The sequence below is a fragment of the Myotis brandtii genome, unplaced genomic scaffold (assembly GCF_000412655.1).
Source record: "Myotis brandtii unplaced genomic scaffold, ASM41265v1 scaffold231, whole genome shotgun sequence".
Classification (NCBI taxonomy): domain Eukaryota; kingdom Metazoa; phylum Chordata; class Mammalia; order Chiroptera; family Vespertilionidae; genus Myotis; species Myotis brandtii.
The window spans coordinates 1,272,417-1,291,014 of record NW_005358689.1 but is presented as its reverse complement, the minus strand read 5'-3'; the positions used below and the strand labels follow the sequence as shown (position 1 = coordinate 1,291,014).

The 18,598-nt window shown below is 40.8% G+C and overlaps 2 protein-coding genes across 10 annotated transcripts in view; one reads left to right on the top strand and one right to left on the bottom strand.

Annotated features, from left to right (window-relative positions):
• The window catches only part of WDR26 (WD repeat domain 26), a 43,916-nt gene extending 32,149 nt beyond the window's left edge, over positions 1–11,767 (top strand). For 5 of the 8 annotated variants that reach the window (XM_014539949.1, XM_014539948.1, XM_014539943.1 and 2 more), the window contains one exon: positions 3,831–5,158. In XM_014539949.1, the coding sequence (XP_014395435.1) occupies positions 3,831–4,102 (272 nt within the window). In that variant the 3' untranslated portion in view covers positions 4,103–5,158. Of the gene's footprint in view, positions 1–453; positions 5,159–8,371; positions 8,377–8,543; positions 8,556–11,707 lie in introns of those variants that run through there. The other 3 variants (XM_014539945.1, XM_005866513.2, XM_014539950.1) reach the window with 3 other exon arrangements.
• Positions 7,032–18,598, bottom strand: part of CNIH4 (cornichon family AMPA receptor auxiliary protein 4) — a 12,255-nt gene continuing 688 nt past the window's right edge. The window contains exons 1-4 of one of the 2 annotated variants that reach the window (XM_014539957.1): positions 16,442–16,638; positions 12,966–13,078; positions 11,475–11,615; positions 7,032–7,315 (exon numbers count right to left, since the gene is read on the bottom strand). In XM_014539957.1, coding sequence (XP_014395443.1) covers positions 7,288–7,315; positions 11,475–11,615; positions 12,966–13,033 — 237 coding nt within the window. In that variant the 5' untranslated portion in view covers positions 13,034–13,078; positions 16,442–16,638 and the 3' untranslated portion in view covers positions 7,032–7,287. Of the gene's footprint in view, positions 7,316–11,474; positions 11,616–12,965; positions 13,079–15,245; positions 15,315–16,441; positions 16,639–18,598 lie in introns of those variants that run through there. The other variant, XM_005866497.2, reaches the window with a different exon arrangement.

Sequence of the window (18,598 nt, the reverse complement as noted above, 5' to 3'; positions counted from 1 at the left end):
ATTTCCCCCCCCCCCCCAAAAAAAAAGTAGGGTGATTTTACAGAATTTCTAACTGAGCTACTAAAAGGAGAATTAAGTATATAGTTATAATGCACAGTTCTGCCTTGGACTGCCATATATGTCTTACTGTTATAAACTGTCATAAAGATTTTCCTATTGTGCATAACTATTTCAAGGTTCATTTTAAAAGTAAAAGATTCCAATATGATTATTCACTTGAGTACTGCAATATTCAAAATGATCATAAGTTTAGCTCTAATGTATAGTCTGAGATATGATACAGGCACATCGTTTTAGTGATTATGATGAAAGTACTAAGAGTTTGCCTGTATGTGTTTGGTTTTTTTAATATCATGGTGTTGATTTTAAAACTTTCTAACTGGCAACTTTTTTCTCCCCCTCCCCTCTTCTTCCTCTCACCGCCCTTCCCATGTACTCCTGTCTTGTCTTCAGAGGAATGCAGTAGCATGGATAGTTGATGGCGAATTTGGAGCAGACGACTTCTGTTTAACTTAAATTAGTCGTATTTTAATGGCTTGGGATTTGGTGCAAACAAACATGATTGATAGCTGGACAGACATGCTCGTCATGAAAAAAAGAACCATTTCTGAAGCCCGATTGGGGCCAAACATTTACACCTTGCTTCATAGTAACCAGTTGAGATGAAGCGCGTCGTTAGAACGTTGTTGGACGCCATGTTGAATTCTCCCCCATCGGTTGTGAAGAACTGTGCTACATTCAGGCTTACCCATTGAACTCAGTATATATATTTTCCCCCCCTGCCTTTTGTCTGGGGGGATACCATTCTTGTTGCTCTTCTGTGTAATGAAGTTTAAAATGCTTGTTTGGAAACTTTATTTAACAGTTTAGAAGGCTTGATAGAAAGAGTGCATTAGTCTGAAGAGTATACATTGGATAGGAAAGAATTTCCTCCTTTTGTTTCTCCAAATCTTTCCGCCTTATTTAGCTTGAGATCTTTGCAGCTTGGTTCATGGATTCTAGCCTTGCCCGTTGCACAGTATATACAGATCCAGATGATAAACCAGTGAACTATGTCAAAAGCACTCTCAATACTACATTTGACAAAAAGTTTTGTACTTTTCACATAGCTTGTTGCCCCGTAAAAGGGTTAACAGCACAATTTTTTAAAAAATAAATTAAGAAGTATTTATAGGATCAAAGTGACTTCCTTTGTATACATTTGGAATCTAAACCAGCTTAAAAACAGTTTCCTCTGACTCAGATGCGCAGTGCAACTGGCGCTCTTCGGGAATGCCACCTGAGACATGGTCAGAAGCAGTGTGGGAAGGACATTACACAGGACATTCAGAGTAATAATGCGAAGGTTTGCCCCCTTTTGTTTTATTCCTGAAGTAACATCAGTACCTGATCTTGAAGAAATTCAAGATGTAAAAAGAATGTTAAATGCAATCAACATGAGAGATCAGTAGTCAGCTTAGGCTTTCGGCAAAGCTTGTTCCCAGTTGTTCTCAGCTTGGGAAATGGTTTGGTGTGATCTAGCAAGAGAGTAGACGTCAGCAGATAATAACCACTTTGGAAGTTTCTAGTATAACAGCTCGGTAGAAGAATTCAGCAGGTTACAAAATATTTAACCTGGGTTTAAAACCTCATAGTCATTTCTCTTAATTGCCCTTAATATTTTGACATGTAGGGATACATACATTTACAGAATCTTCCTTGTCAGTTTTTCAGATATTGCCATACTGAACCTCATTCTAAACTGGTGCTGTGAGTAGTCTGTCCCTCTCCCCTCCCCTTTTAGTGTAAGGAAAGGTTTCCTTCATGGAAAAGCACTTTTAATTTTGAGAATTTCACATTTAAAATAAGCCAAAAGCCTGGTGTTCACATTGTGCTTTTAAGTTCGTAACAGCTGAATGCAACATCCTTAGACTCCTTTGAAATTCCCTCCCTTTTTCAGTAGAAGATAAATACAGTGACCACAGCTGTTACACTGGGAAGAGGAGTGGGAAGGCCCCCAAAATAAGATTCTGGTGAAGAAAATCTTGAACTAAGTTCCCCATTGGGCCCAGCCAAGTCTATATTATTACCATGAGTAGACTCTAGAGGATCCACAAAGAAGGGAAAAGCTTGGATATCAGAAATTCTTCCATTGGGGCTGAGGGTTGGGGATGGCAGCAGAGAGAAACGGGAAAGTCGGGGAAGGGGAGAAGAAAGAAAAACACAATTGGCCTTAAAATAGCACGGATTCTCCCAAAAGCTCTCCTAGTCAGAGAAAATGACAAATCGTGGTCAGCAGATTATTTTATCAAATTGGTATGTAAAAGATTTCCTTAAGCTCCATTTTGCAGAGATCATTACTTAGAATCAAGAATTCCTGTTTTGATACTTCTAAGTTAAGATACTATATGTTACAGTTTATCTGGTACTTCATTTTTCTTAACTACAATTACTTTTTACTTTAAGCTTGAATAAAAAATCTTCATTGGTAACTGTATATAATTAAGTGGCAACTTCTCTTTACCTCAGTACAGTTAAATCCATATTTTAAGTGATTCATGTATATACCCTGAAGCCATTAATACACCCCAGTCTACAGTAACATCACTAACAGAAAGCGGGCCTAGACACTCCACAGCTGTTTACAAACAGGGTTACGGTGTGTCCGGGAACATGGTAACACTCGCTGAAATGTGTGCCCCTTCTGGGCAGTTAGGCACCCAGCTTCCGCCCTCCTCCACCCAGCCGCCCCTAGGCCTGCGTTTTCAGAGTGCTTCTCAAGTCCAGTGGCAAACACTTTCAAACAGTGGAGTGAGCGTGTGAGGCACATCTCGCAATGACATAACTCCCTTAAAACGGAGTCACAACTATGCAAAGGTTTCTGCAGCAACTAGCTAGGTGAGTGTGTGTTCCAGGTATGTCTGAACTGGCCGCTTCCTACATACACTGGTACCTTGCTGTGCCAATTTGCTGTAAATGTCTGTCTCCTGCATTTGCCATGCTGTGATTGTGCGAGAAAGGTGAAATAAATGAAGAAGAAACCCAGGGACTTAGGATACAAAGAGCCCAAGAGCAGGATGGCCTACCCCTAGATGTAACTGAAAACTAGTGTGGCATAGGGTTAAGAGAGAATATATGGGAGAAAACTATCAAACCAGCCACAAGATATTAACAAATGTATAAACTGAAAAGTACCAATACTTTTTGCACATAGATCAAAATAGAGTGGAGAATTTTGGCTCCCAAAAATCAGGTTAGTAGGCTCATTTCCATGTGCTTAAAAATGTTTTTTGTTGTTGTTATTCATTGATTAAGGGCTAGAGCAAGTATGAAATTAAATGTCTTTTTCCTCCAAATAATTGGTTATTAATAGTACAGTGTTGGATTTGGGGATTACTGAGACGCGTGTGGGTGGTGGTAAAGAATTAGGAGTGGAGAATTGGGAGGGATAACTACGCTTCAGTTTTGGTTTTTGTAGTTTAATTACTAGTGTTCATGCCAGCTACCTTTCTGTTACTCTTATTGGCCAGGTAAATGTGTTACATAAAACCAGGTAAGTAGTTTAAACAGAGGAAATTTTACTTGCAAATGCCCCTGCAAATTGGCCTATTTTAGTGGGTGGGAGAACAGAAAGGGATGACCTGACTTTAAATATAAACTAAGTAATTAAAATAACCTGCTAGTTGCAAAGGGGAAAAAATCCAATTTTGTATTTTCTTAATCTGAAATCACACTAGTAGCAATCTGGCGATTTATTGTTAGGAGTGTTCTCCCTCTAGAGTGGCATTCCGTGACATTAATAGAAAACCCTTCTTTCCCACCCCTCCCCATCTTGAAATTTTCTTTTTTAGGATGTTGGTTCCTGCACACAAGAACCTCTGCTCACAGTGGTAAATATATGGTACATCTCTTGAAAGGGACATATCCATGTCAGTTTCTTTCACAGCAGAAGATGGCTGCTTTTGAATGGGGAGGAAAGAAGACATTTTTCTTAATATCCTTTTGCCCCATCTCTAAAATGTATACGCATTTTGATTTGGGTTTAATTTCTCACTTAGACGTTAGCATCTCTCTTTTGGGGTTGCTCTCCAAAATAGTACTTCCAGTCAAAAACCATGTTTGACTTAATATAAACAAACTTAAAGAGAGGTGAATTTCATTTTCACATGGTCACTTTCTAAAAACAGGGTGAACTTAATTGAAATTTTTCAATGTTGTTAGGCTGTTGTTATAGTAGCTGCCCTATATAGTTGCAAAAACAAAAACGATAAAAACTCATCCCCTATCTACTTAATCCAGATAGCCTGGATGTAATGGAACTCATAGTATAAAAATGTGTGTGTTGTGTGTCTGTGGAAGAGAGAGAGTATTCATAAAAGGCCTGGAAACGGCTGTTCTAGGCTCCTGTCAGTTTTACTAAAAGTCTTGTGCACATGCAAATGCCCTCTGAATTGAAGGTTTGGTTAATACTGGTATATTTTTATAAGACTGATATGGTGTCCCCATCTTTGAACTTAAACATTTTCATTATCAGGGTCAATGTGCTAAAACTGAATCGTAACATTTTTAGGCACAGATGGAAAAAAATGTTATTGGCTCCTTGAAAATGTGGGTGTGTGGCGAGGGGACTAGATCCACAAGAGCATGTATGTCCTTACAAACCAAGCTGGAGAGATCAAGAAAAGAACTTGTGTTGATCTCAAGATTTCTAAATTGTCAAGATTTACATGGCATTGTGGTGGAACTAGTTAACATTAGAGCTTTTGGTATGTAATAACTACTTGCTATGGACTGATTAAATGTTTCAAAGGATTGTGTTCTTAAATTTGGGGGGGTATTGTTTTTTGTTGGTTTGTGTGTTTTTTTTAACTGCCTCTCAAATTATATTTAGTACTTTAAATTTCTTTGCTTTATTATTTCATTAAAGCATAAAAAACTTCAGGTCTCTGATATTTATTTTCACTTGTCCCACTAATTATTTACGAAACACCCTTCGTTAAACGTTTATAAATGTGTAGTATATTAAATGTCTTTAAAATTTTGTTCAATTGAAGCTACATTAACTTTGATTTGTGTTACTGGTTTGTTTGTTTTTTAATACACCTTTCCATGTCAGTGCGTAGCACTTAACCAATCGTTTGTATTCCCTTTCAATCCAATAAACAGAATGAGTAAGTAATTGTTGCTGTGTTAAATCTCATAATATGCATTGATCTGCATGTTTTAGTACTGTTTTTACCTGAAACAACCAATTTGCTGAATTTGACTTTTTAAGTTGATGTCTAAGGAAGCACTGTTTTATCTGTTGGGATATCTTTTTAAAGAACTATTGTGTGGAATCATGGATTAACTTAGAAAAATTTACATTTTAAAGGAGATGTAAATTTATTTAAAAATTTACATTTTAAAATGTATTCACATACATTTTATATGTGAATGTAAATTTACATTCACATATCCCACTTGTTCAAAAATATTACTGATCTGAAATTATGCACTTAAGCATCGAATACATTGATTAGTAGAGAAAATATACTTCTAGTTTGAAATTAAAATTTATGTCATAATAATTGTATTAGTTCTTTAAAGATCTTCTTGGAGAAAAGCATTCATTGTATACAAACCTGTAGCACATTTGTATTTATGGGGGAAAAAGAAAACCAATTGCCCCATCGGGGTGAATTATTACAGAAGTGGGCTTTAAGATTTTTACTAAGAGTGGAGCTCTGTTCAGTAAAAGGAAGCTCAAATATGAAAAATTAGTATTTGGCAGGCAAATGCTGGCCGTCAGCTTAGGGTGGCAGAGCCACTCAGAGGCCAAGGGGCACTGCTTTGAGCCAGGGTTGTGGCTTCCTCTGGTCAGCAGGCAAGAGAACAAAGGAGTTTTCCTACTGGTTTTCTTTAAATACAGCTGTGCATTGCAGAGTGAGCTAACTCGGATTGTTCGTCTGCATTTCAAGCTTCATGCCAGATTCCAGCACCAGGAATAAAAACCTCCCAACCTTTAAGAGTAGAGAGTGGTGTTTTAAAACAATTCCCTTCCACTTAAGAAAAGTTGGTCTTTGTTACATCATTTAATGATTTCTTGAAATTTTTTCTAGAAAAAACTTAAAACTGTTAAAGATTCAACAAACAGTATGACCCCATCATCCTAATACTACCATGCCCCACACTGGGAATGGAGCCCACAACTTAGGTATGTGCCCTGACCAGGAATTGAACCATGACCTTCTGGCTCATAGGTCAACACTCAACCACTGAGCCACACCGGCCGGGCTCACTCAATTCCGTTTTGGATATGAGGATTGGTGGCTTCTTTGGTCATATTGATGCAAGGGGGATCCCTCATACATTTCAAAACTTTTTTCTTTCATAGCCTCAGGAAAAAGAGCTTACTTGAGACAAAGATATAATTAGTCATGATGATTGACCATATCCACAATCCAAATTAATGAATGTGCTAAATGTTTTTCATTTAACTTTGAGATTTTTAAGCCACCTTACACCCCAAGTAATTTTATGTTGTCAATTGGCACTGATCCACTCATAGGCAGTTTTGGGGAACCACAGGACTACTGACCGTATTACTTCAGCAATGAGACCAAGAATTAGAAACAGGAGCAAGAAGTGTACTGAGAGGGACTAACCCCAAAGCTGTATTGAATGCTTATAGTGGGCCAGAATCTTAAGTATTGACATTTAGGCAAAACATGGTATGTTTTATGGCAGAGTCCAAAGGGATTATTCCCTGTGTTGAGGCAAGGGGTGTGGTTATCAAAGGATTAGAAAAATGTCTTTTTCTGTTAAGATTCTGAGGAAAAGGCTTTCGCTGACAGTCCCATAAATCTTTACATTAAATACATGAAGCTGCCACGATAGAGGCAAAGGGTAACTGACTTTCTTCCTCTGCCCAGGTTAACGGGGCTGCTTTGTACTCGGCCTTTTCCGTCACGTGATGAGCAGCTCTGCTCGTCTAGCACATTCTCCCTTTAAGTGTGCCCTCCCTTTCTCTGGCGAAGGTTGGAGTGGCAGTCCCGCTCCCACATCCAAGTTACCATCTTCAACGCACAGACGAGGACAAACACCTTCACATGTTGGGGTTCAGGCTAAAGCGGAGAACCAGAAATCTACAAAAACTCAATTCATGTTTTTTAAATAGTTTATATGGTAAAAATACAGCAAAAATATTTTTTTGTTCAAAGAGGAAAAAATATACTGCTATGGTTACGATCCTAAGGATGATGTAAGCATCTCTGGCTCCTCGACTGCACTGTAGTGTAGCTGAGTCCCACCACGGCCGCTCCGGCTTCAGTCATTTATCAACGCTAAGATCATACTGTGGAGAGAAGAAATGCAGGTTACCAACGTGTCCTTAAGGCACGTCCCACAGTCTGTGTCCCAACTCGTATCCCTAAGGCTCAACTGGGAACACCCATTTGAGTAAAAGGCATTGATACAGAAAGAAAAGAAAGTCTATGTTGGGGTTTCTAGGTGCCCTATGTTTTTTCACTAAAAAATAAGGTAATCAAGGTGGGGGTGTGGAATATAACCTAAAACCAATATTGAGCTGTCATTTAGGAAAAAACAAGCTATGTCCAGGAAACAACCGAATTCCCTAGCCAGATCTTTGTACAGGCAACCCTGTGCCTGCAGCCGCCTCCCCATCCTGCCTCGTCAACTGGGACATTCCTAGTCCGGCCTCAGTCAGCCTCTCCTCTGGGAAGCCGGCCCCTCAGCCCAGGGCAGTTGCTCAAGCTCCTTCCACAACTCATCTTCCCACCTGCTGGCTTCCGTTCTAGCCCTGGATGGTGAGCTCTTCTGAGACGCATGCTCTTCTGACCTGGGCATCGTCACTTTCATATTCCAGAATAACATCCAACTACAGCAATCCCAGGCTCCTGGCTTTTACCGAGGGATTGTGTGCTGCTCCTGTGTGTCGCTTGACAAGTCTCTCAATAAATACTCTATGAAAACCACCACTGTAACAAGCTATCATTTCCTTTTACTGGAATCAGCTTTGCTCTACTGGGATCAAATGATGAAATACACAGAAATAACCTGGCATTACCAGTGGTATAAGTTGTTCAACGTTAACCATACTGAGTGTACTCGGTGCACACAACAGATTAATGGTAGTAACCAATATTTTTTTTAGAGTTTACGATAGGTCAGCACAAACCTCAGTGCTTACAGACATGATCTCATTTAGTCCACATCACTGATAAGGTAGGTACTATTACTATGACATTTTCAGGGGAAGAAATTGAGGCACAGAGAGGTTAAGAAACCTGCCCCAGCTCACACAGTGACTAAGAGGTAGAGCCCAGATGCCCCTACACCAGTAACTAAACAAAAAACCAACGGCATAGATTCTACCAATCTCTAAAAGAAGACGGGCATTTTTCCCCTTTAATTCTATTTAATCAACCCTGAAGGAATGCCATATGCAAGGCACCCAGGCAAGCTGTGGCCAGCGACACAGAAAGGAGCAGCATAAAATCCCTGCATTCGAAATCTGATGATTTTGGAAATAAAACCACTCAAACAACAGCAACCACAAGCTAAGAGCAAAGGACATCTGAGATGATTCTTTCATCCTGATCCCTTGAGCCATGGGTGACTCCAAGGGGTAAGGTAACAGCAATGAGCCTAAAAATGACAAGCTAAGACGGAAAAAGGAGAGAAGAGAAAGAAAGGGAGCCGCTGACTCAATCAAACCCCTTCCAGGTGACCTGTCATCTACTCAGTTGTAAAGAACCACACCTTAAACCTGCCCCAGACAGCTTCCCAATTCCTCTGATCCCCGTCTTCAGCCCATATCTTCCCATTGCTTGAAATTCAACAACTGAGAGCTAAGAGACTGGCGTGCATTTTTAATTCTTAAGGCGCCCTGTTGGTCTACTAAGGAAGACACTGCTCCCTAATCCTACATTCACTCCCGGAAGTGTGACCACAGTGCTGTGCCCACAGCTGTCCCAATAAGCTCCTGCTACCAAGACCAGGGAATGGCCCTCTACTCTGCTCCAACAATGTAAAACCTGGAGGGCTGGGGAGGATGAAGCAGTAACCTTGAGCTAAGCTGATCCCCGCTTGCTTTTCGTCTCTTCAGAAACAAGGGAATATATATGATGGTAAAGATACCTTCATATGGTTTAACTTCAAAAAGTGGCAAAAATGAAAATAGGTGTACCATCGTGTTCTTAACATTACATTTCTTTGCTCTTTTTTTAAAATATATTTTTATCGATTTCGGAGAGGAAGTGATAGATAGAAACATCAATGATGAGAGCGAATCATTGATCGGCTGCCTCCTGCACGCCCCCCACTAGAGATCGAGCCCGCAACCCAGGCATGTGCCCTTGGCCAGAATCGAACCTGGGACCCTTTAGTCCGCAGGCCGGTGCTCTATCCACTGACCCAAACCGGCTAGGGCTGCTCTTTATTTTTCATCTTTAATACAAGGATTAAAAATTAAGCACATTAGCCAAACCGGTTTGGCTCAGTGGATGGAGCATCGGCCTGCGGACGGAAGGGTCCCAGGTTCGATTCCGGTCAAGGGCATGTACTTTGGTTGCAGGAGCATCCCCAGTGGGGGGCGTGCGGGAGGCGGCTGATGGATCTTACTCTCATCAATGTTTCTGGCTCTCTATCCCTCTCCCTTCCTCTCTGTAAAAAATCAATAAAATATATTTAAAAAAAAAAAAAATTAAGCACATTAGCCCTAGCTGGTTTGGCTCAGTGGATAGAGCGTCAGCCTGTGAACCAAAGGGTCCTGGGTTCGATTTCAGTCAAAGGCACATACTTTGGCTGCAGGCTCCTCCCTGGCCCAAGCCCTGGTCAGGGCTCGTGCAGGAGGCAACCAATCGATGCGTTTCTCTCACATCGATGTTTCTCTCTGTCTTTCCCTCTCTTCCACTCTCTAAAAATCAATAGAAAAATATCCTTGGGTGAGGATTAACAACAACAACAAAAAATTAAGCACATTATCAGTGAGGTAGGGTATGAGAATCAGAAATTAATTCTAATGTGCTTTTCTGTCCTAGTTTTTAAAAAACAGAAAAGCAAGTAAGATAAATAGCGAAAAGGAAACTATCTAAACTCAACTTTAATCTACTCTATGCTAGTGGGTGAAATTAGCACAGCCAAAGGATTTTAGGAGGCCTAGTTATTCAGAAAGAACTAAAATGGCTCTGACTTCTGACAATTTTTATTTTTTTAAATATATCTTTATTGATTTCAGAGAGGAAGGGAGAGGGAAAGAGAGATAGAAACATCAATGATGAGAGACAATCATTGATCGGCTGCCTCCTGCACGTCCCCTATTGGGGATCAAGCCCGCAACTAAGGCATGTGCCCTTGACCGGAATCAAACCCGGGACCCTTCAGTCCGCAGGCTGACGCTCTATCCACTGAGCAACACCAGCTAGGGCAACTTCTGACATTTTTTAAGCCTGCTATCTCTATTCAGTTTCTAATTATTAAGACTTCTCTGAGTGATAGAAGTTTCATTCAGTGCAAGTTTTTCCTAACAGCCCTTATGCCCTTGTGAAAAATTAAAATTTACCTGCAAAAAAAATAGGAATGATCTAATTAAGCTCAGATACAACGGTTAAGCCTGACGTCTAGCATCATAAAGGCTTAATCAAGCCATACACATGACAACTTTCTTCCTCTGCTTTATCTATGGGTCTATGATAGATTTAAAAAAAAAAGTGGCATGATTATCTCTAAAACATACAGTAATAAATCTAAGTTTCAAACAGGCTGTCCAGTGTTTGACAGCCAATCCTTCATATTAATTTTCTTTTTAATATATTTTTATTGATCTCAGAGAGGAAGAGAGAGGGAGATATGAGAGAGAATCATTGACTGGCTGCCTCCTGAACGCCCCACACTGGGAATTAGGTCCACACCCCAGGCATGTGCCCTGACTGGGAATCGAACTGTGACCTCCTGGTTCACAGGTCGATGTTCAACCACTGAGCCACGCCGGCCAAGATTAATTCTTACACTTCCAACCTGTTATAACCAAAGCCTGATGCAGTTTTACCAGAATGGACCACTTAGCAGGCTGGAGAATAGGCATCACACCTCAGTTCCTTATTGCCGAGAAAAATAAGCCAAGCTGGCTGTAAGTTGCCGAGAGCTGCTCCAGTGGTCTGGTATCCCATGAGTGGGACAATCTTTAGGCTACAAATATTTATACTTATAACAGGCAGTGAGACCTCACAATTGGACACTAGAAAGGAGTAGCAAAGACAGTTTAAGCATGTTGACAACTTGACAGCTAAGGAATAACTAATACTACAGAGCAACTCTATTGTAGGTCAGACAGAATGCTGATGCAATGACGTACATAAAAACCTACACACTGCAAGAAATTCACATAACCCCCCAAAGCTCTGCAATGTCAACGCTAAATCCTACAGAATAGTGTCTCACCCATCAGAAGCAGGCAGGGGACCCAGGAAAGGCCACTTTACAGGCAAACTCACCTGTAAAGATACATAAAGAAACAGAGCAGGTGGAAACCAAGCTTGATCATGGCTTCTTTCATGTGTGACTTCAGCTGCCCTCGATTGTGGATTTCTGTTGGGTCAAACACTCCCATGTTACCACTTGGCACCATAATGAACCTGATAAATTAAAGGATGCACACATATTAGAAGGAAAATCAACTCATCAGCAAAAATATTCAAAACTAAGTAACCAATATTCGTCAACCTTTAAAAGTGAGCCAATCATAGCAGTTTTAAATTCAGACCACATATGAACAGGGGATTATGGTAAAGTCACAGGCCACCGCTGTTTTCCTTTGAAAGATACAACGCTGTTAATTCTTGGTGCAGTGTTCTGCCCTCTGAAACAAATACAGGAACACTCTAGAGAAGCGTATTCTATGCACTGAGACCCTCTTCCACATCTTCTGTAGAAGACCACTGGAGGGGGCTCCAAACCAAACCAATCTTATCAAGTTCTTAGAAACTTCTTTATCTAAAAGGTTCTAAATCAATTAATGCAAATCCCTTCACTTTCTCATCTCCATAAGGAAGAGTAGTGTCAGACATAATTATTCTCATTTCTCAGATGATAATAAAAAGAGAGGGTCTATGTCCAGACCAGAAACCTCATCTCTGTGCTTCTGCTGATCAATAGAGAATGTCTCAATCCGCATGGTTTATGAACAGTACCTCCCTTACAAGGCAATTCAAAGAACACAGAACAGAAATGATTTAGAATAAATGCTATTGTGATGAAATAAAACTCTTCCATCAAGACAGTAAATGGATAGTTCAGATTAAAAATTCGATGTCTAATTTTACATAACTAAAAAAAAAAAAAAAAACAGATAAGTGCCAAATACACACGTAAGAACTGTACTTGTTATAGTGGTGGCAGTCTGACCACAGTGGGGAACTAGGAACGGCGCTGTAAGTCAACACAGAAGGTAAGGGCACCGTAAGCGTGCTCCTCGTTCCACATCCAGACCAGTTCACACGGACTCACAATAGACTCCAACTGTTTAAAGAAACCTTGATAATACTGTATTTAATATATTATAGTTAATACTATGGAGTCCTTTAGGACTTCAGATAACATGTAACATTTCCTATTTATTTAATATCACTGTGCAACTACAAGTAGCTGCACATGATAGTCTTCCTCCTTGATGGACTCCTTTTACGAATAAGGAAATTGGGGTACGTGGAGAGAAACCATGAGTTTAAGAACCTGGGCTTCAACATCCAGACTGGGAGCTCTGTGCCACACACAGAGCCTCGCCTGATACTGCCCGTGGCCTCTCCCTGCTTTCCCGTCCAAGCTTCTTGTAGTTCTCCCTCCCTCTCGCCCCACACTCAGTTCTCAACCCTGATTCTAGGAATGCAAATGCCCCTCTGAGTCCCACGACTCTTCTATTGGAGAAGAGAAAGCTGCTAATGTCTTTAAACTTCCCCGACATGAAATAGCAAACAAACAAGACTCACCGATATATATTCCAAGTGGCAACAGGCAAGTTGAGAAGGAAGATGAACCAGTGCAATGAAACGAGCATTAATAACGTGACAATGGTGTGGCCAATCAATTCTGGAATGATCCACTGCAAGGGGAGAACAGAGCACACATCTCACTGCTGGGTTCTTCCTGAATGACATGTCACTTAAAGCTAAATCAGTGAAGGGACGGGGAACTTCCAAGCTAGTGTTTCAAGATATTTTTAGACTCCATGTCCCAGATTTGCAAACTGCTGTAACTGCTTAGCCCATGCAGACACATCAGGGCACAGCTTGCAAATAATGCACTTAAACTTCAACTATGTCTTATGTGTCCTTAGCAAATGTTCCAAGTCATCCACTAAGCAGGTATGAATGACAATTAGGGGGAAAATCGAGTAGTGTTTACTCTCTATACCACTATCTATGCTGAAGCCTCTACTCTAATTTGGGACATATATCCACATGCATGCTGCCTTTCATGTCAGAATATCAGCCTTAACATTTTACAATCACACACACACACACACACACACACACACACACACAGACAAAGTACTTTAACAATAACAGCTCAAAGCTGAACAAATATGGTAATGAACTAAGCTACCAGAATCCCAGCCTATTGGCTTTATAGCACCCAAATGCCCTTAGCTATGCTCTTTGTTTATTGGACAATGTTCTACTTCTCATGCCTCAACACTATTGTGGCAGGTTCTCAGTTCATCAATGGTCTTCTTCTAAGAGTAGACATTTTTCTTTTAATAGAAGTTAATAGAAGCTAATATTTATGGAGCCAAAACCTGAGATTCCCTATTTGTAGAAATGAGGGAAGTAAAATTCAGAGAGATTAAGTAACTTGCCCCACGACTTATTGCACAGGCATGCTGCCCCAGGTCTCTTGCATTTAGAGTTTTCTTTTTGCAAACAAAGAGGGGTTTTCTGAGCCTTAAACCTAATTTGCAACAAACTGAAACTTTTTAATATGTATATGCATTTTTTAAATGTGACCAATTTAACGTAAGTGTGAGCAGCAAAGTCAAACAAACCTGAAGTGGAATCATGCGCTATCCTATTATTAGCTGTGGAAACTAGGAAAAGTTACCTATAAAAATTAGCGTTAAAACAAGTACTTAACTTCAAAGTGAGGGAGTAATTTTCTCAGTAGAAGAATCCAGATAAGCTTTTCTTGGTATTTAGACTTTTATTTTTATTTTTTTTAAAAACCAACAAATACCCACCTAAAATATTGAGAAAGCAAGCCATATAAAGACACACAATCCATCTTATTATATGTAGTCATTTCTCTAAAGATGAGAAGGCCTGAAACTAATTTAATGTTACATATAATAATATCTCAATAAAAAAATTTAAAGAGAACTCTCAAAGCATAGCAGGTAAACATAAAATATTTTGTTTAAATCTATTGCTGTATTAAACCATGTCCTGGAAAATTTGACAGAAAGAAAGAGAGGGAGGGAAGGGGAAAGGGAGAGGGAGGGGAGAGAGAGAGAGAGAGAGAGAGAGAGAGAAAGGAAGGGAAAGAAAAGTAGAGAGAAGGAATATAGTTTACTAGAAATTTTAACTTTCCGAGTATATCTTTATTTCCCTCTGGGCCAGAGAAGCTTACGTAGACTGAAGATGTGAAATCACTTTTAGGTCAGGCCAAAAGCACCTCTCAGTATTATTTTTATATGAACTTTTATCTAGAAAGCTCTTCTGTCTGCTCATCTCAACTGAATCAGGATCAACGGGTTTCTCTGCATCTGGACAAGCTCTGCCATTCAGAATATTCTTGCCAATTTAAAGTTCTGACTGGATACCAAAGGCAAAATGGCTGTCAAACAGATCTGCTAATTAATTCTATTTCTCAGCAAGCCACGAAAAGAAGGTCTTTCATTCAACTGAAGACAGACTAAGCTTTCTTTCCATGAGCGCGGTGTGGGGGGGGGGGGGGGGGGGGGGGGGGGGGGCGCGGTTGGACACAGAAAACAAAAACAATTAACCTCATGAGAAACCTTTACCTACTCTGAGTAATAATGTGCTCTGTGGACAAAGGGACAAGGAAGAAGCAGAATAAAGGAACAAAATTCCAAGATAGGTCTTCTAGTAGTTTCATGATTTAAAACACTGCAAAACACATGATTCTACCAGCATTCCGATAAGAGACCATATGCACTCTGAAATCAAATATACATGTTGATTATCTATAATCTCACACGGAAAATGGAGAACTGCCTTCAATGTCAGAAAATGAGCAAAGAAATGTCTTACCTTGTTTAATTTCGAGCAACATGATCTAGCATTAATGTAATCGCATTCTAAATCAGACAATGTAATTATCTGATGATCAAGATAAGGAATTTTTAGACTTCTTTTATAACAATTAAGTATTTAAGTTTCAGAAAGCAATCCCAGTTGCAAGGCAGAATTAGACTTGACTTGAAAAAAGTTAGTTATTTCCTTAACGCTCACTCATTTGACAACAGAATTTTCTCACTTGTGTTCCTTCAACAAATAAACGATTTTCACAAAATAATCCTTTCATTGTGCTCAATTCTAATGTGACCATGCAGGACATTCTATCTGAATTCCTCAAATGCCAAACAGTGGCTATAAGAAATGGAAAAAGAAGACCTATAAAAACAGTGTAAATGTTAAAAACCTGAATTCTCCTCAATAGTAGAGAAATAGTGTTTACTTATGATATAACCTTAAAATGTCTTTAAAGACTTAAGATACATAAAAAGAAAACAGAATACAAAACTATAAATATAGCATGGACATGTTAGCAGTCCGTATGCTGCAAAAGTTGGATTACAAATGATTTGTTTTCCTAATATTTTTCTCTATTTCCCAAACTTTCTACAATAAACATCTATTACACTGGAATTAAGCAAAAAATGGTTTTTAGTACAAAATATAAACTCACAAATAAACATTTGAGGGACAGATAGACGAAAGGAAAAGCCTTCAACTGAAAGACAATGCCTGGGCTTTACTGTAAAATGCCCCCCCCCCCCCCCTAGCTGGGAGAGAGATGAAAAATAATGGCAAAACGCTAAAAATCACTCAAGGCGAGTGATAGAAACATGGGGCTTATTACATCACTGCCTCTACTTCTAAGTTTGAAAATGCCCAACAATGCAAGCACAAATGTTTTCCATTAAATTCTAAAACATTTTCATATAAATATTCCCCTATGACCTTGATACGCTATAGTCAAACTTATCACTTTCTCCACAAATTATTCCAATTTGTTTTATTTCTGTCCATGACACAAGCATCACCTGCCCAGGCTCAAAACATGGAAAGTGGTGTCTGCCTTCTGCTTCCATCTCATAATCAGCTGCTACCAGGTCCTAGCGATCATTCCTCCCTAATTCCACTCTCTTCACTCCCTCCTTCCGCCTGCCCACAAGGAGCCCTCTTTTTCAAATCCAGGTGAACGAACCCTAATGGTTTCTTACCTTCCAATCTTTCCTGTTTCCAACCCATTTTGCCGATTCATCTTCCTAGCACACCCCTTTATGTCAACATTTTTCCATGGCTCCCTACTGCCTAGAGAATAAAAGTGGAAAGCCCTTCTCCTTAACATTCCAGCCTTCCAAAATCTGATCTAATTCCTAATTCAGCCTTTCCACCCGGACCTTCTACTACCACCAAAATCAGCCGTGTGCTCCTTAACCCCAGCACCCACAAATGCCATGGGCACACCTTTGCTCTTGCCCGGGTGTGATTATAAATAGCCACCCCTTTTCCTCCTCTGCAGGTGCTCTGTAGGGTTCCAAGTCCAAAGAACTCCTATCCCTACAGAATGTCTACCCTGCCCACTTCCCACCTCTTGGCTGTAATATTAAAAAAGCTAGTTCAGTCCTGGCTGGTTTGGCTCAGTGGATAGAGTGTCGGCCTGTGGACTGAGGGGTCCTGGGTTCGATTCCAGTGGGGGCCACATACCCAAGATGCAGGCTCGGTCCCCAGTGGGGGGTGTGCAGGAGGCAGCCGATCGATGATTCTCTCTCATCATTGATGTTTCTTTCTCCCTCTCCCTTCCTCTCTGAAATCAATAAAAATACATTTAAAAAAAAAAAAGAAAGCTAGTTCAACTACCTAAAAACACAGTCATACAATAGACCAGGTTTCATCAAAACACACCCTGAATGTACCTTATGGTCGAAGTCAAATATTCCACCTAACATTTTTCTATGAATATTAAACTGGTATACGCCAAGGCTATTTTAAAATATCGAGCCTGAATTTCCAAACTGCAAAAACGAGAAACCCAAGTTTCATTCCCCTGAGTGTAAGCTCCAGTTCCTTTGTCACAAAAGGGACATAGGTCATCCAAACGCAGGCAGATGATGCTGCCCTTTCAAACCTCATGCGACTGCACCAGAAGAAGGTGGAGCAATAGTTACTGACTATTGGCCATGGGACGGGCAATGCTAGGTGCTTAGCACCTGTTCTCACCACACACACACACACACACACACACACACACACACACACCGGGGAAGTAAAAACCTCCGCACATTTTAAAGAGAAAACGAGCACTAGCCGGTTTGGCTCAGTGGATAGAGCGTCCGCCTTCGAACTGACAGGCCCCAGGTTCGATTCTGGTCAAGGGCACATGCCAGGGTTGTGGGCTCAATCCCCAGTAGGGGACTTGCAGGAGGCAGCCGATCCTTGATTCTCTCTCATCATGTATGTTTCTAGCTCTCCCTCCCTCTTCCTTCCTCTCTGAAATCAATCTATATATATAAAAGCCTAAGCAACCAGAACTACTGGTCACTATGACGCACTGCAGCCAGCCAACCGGCCAGATTGTGGGCAGGGCCGCGGCCAACCTCCGGGGCCCCTCCCACCAGCCGATCACCTCCCAATCCGGCTGGCTCAGCTGGACCCCACCTGTGCACAAATTTGTGCACTGGGCCTCTAGCAAAAATATATTTAAAAAATAAATAAAGAGAAAACGAAGGCCTAAGAGAGGTGAAGTAATGCGCACGGTGAATATCCAGCTAAGCAAGGAGGCCCGACATCAAACTCTTCTCCCACAATAATGCATGGAAACCGCACTCGGTAAAACCACCCTAAAAAGCCAGGATACTCGTTGGGGCCAACAAAACGTTTAAATCTGTCAGACAGGGGCACGTGTGATTTCCAAGGGGGAAAAAAACAACAATGCAGTTTTTCCTGGCTTATATTTAATGACTTCAATGAACTGGGCGACAGCGAAGACTAGCCGCTCCCCTCCAGGGCAGGAATGAGCTGCAGCTCACACAGCTCCTGGGGGGCTGGGGTTGGGTGTACCCACCTCTGCGGGCCTGGAAATGCAGCTGAAATGCTGTCCCATGAAGAGCTACCCACGACACACTGAGTTCTGAACCTGGACGGACCCAGAGAAGTGGGCACGTCGAGGAGCGACCTGGGAACTACAGACAGAGCACGTGTCCAGCGGCTCCATTCACAGACCAGCAGCCGCCAGGGCAACCAAAAGAATCCACCGCAGATGGTTTATAAATGCATCCTTCCCAACACTCCCTACAAAACGGCACCTCCACCCATTTTTGAAAAAGAATCAACGCCTGAACGTAAAAGGTCCAAGTTCCTAAACCCGCGAGAACAAA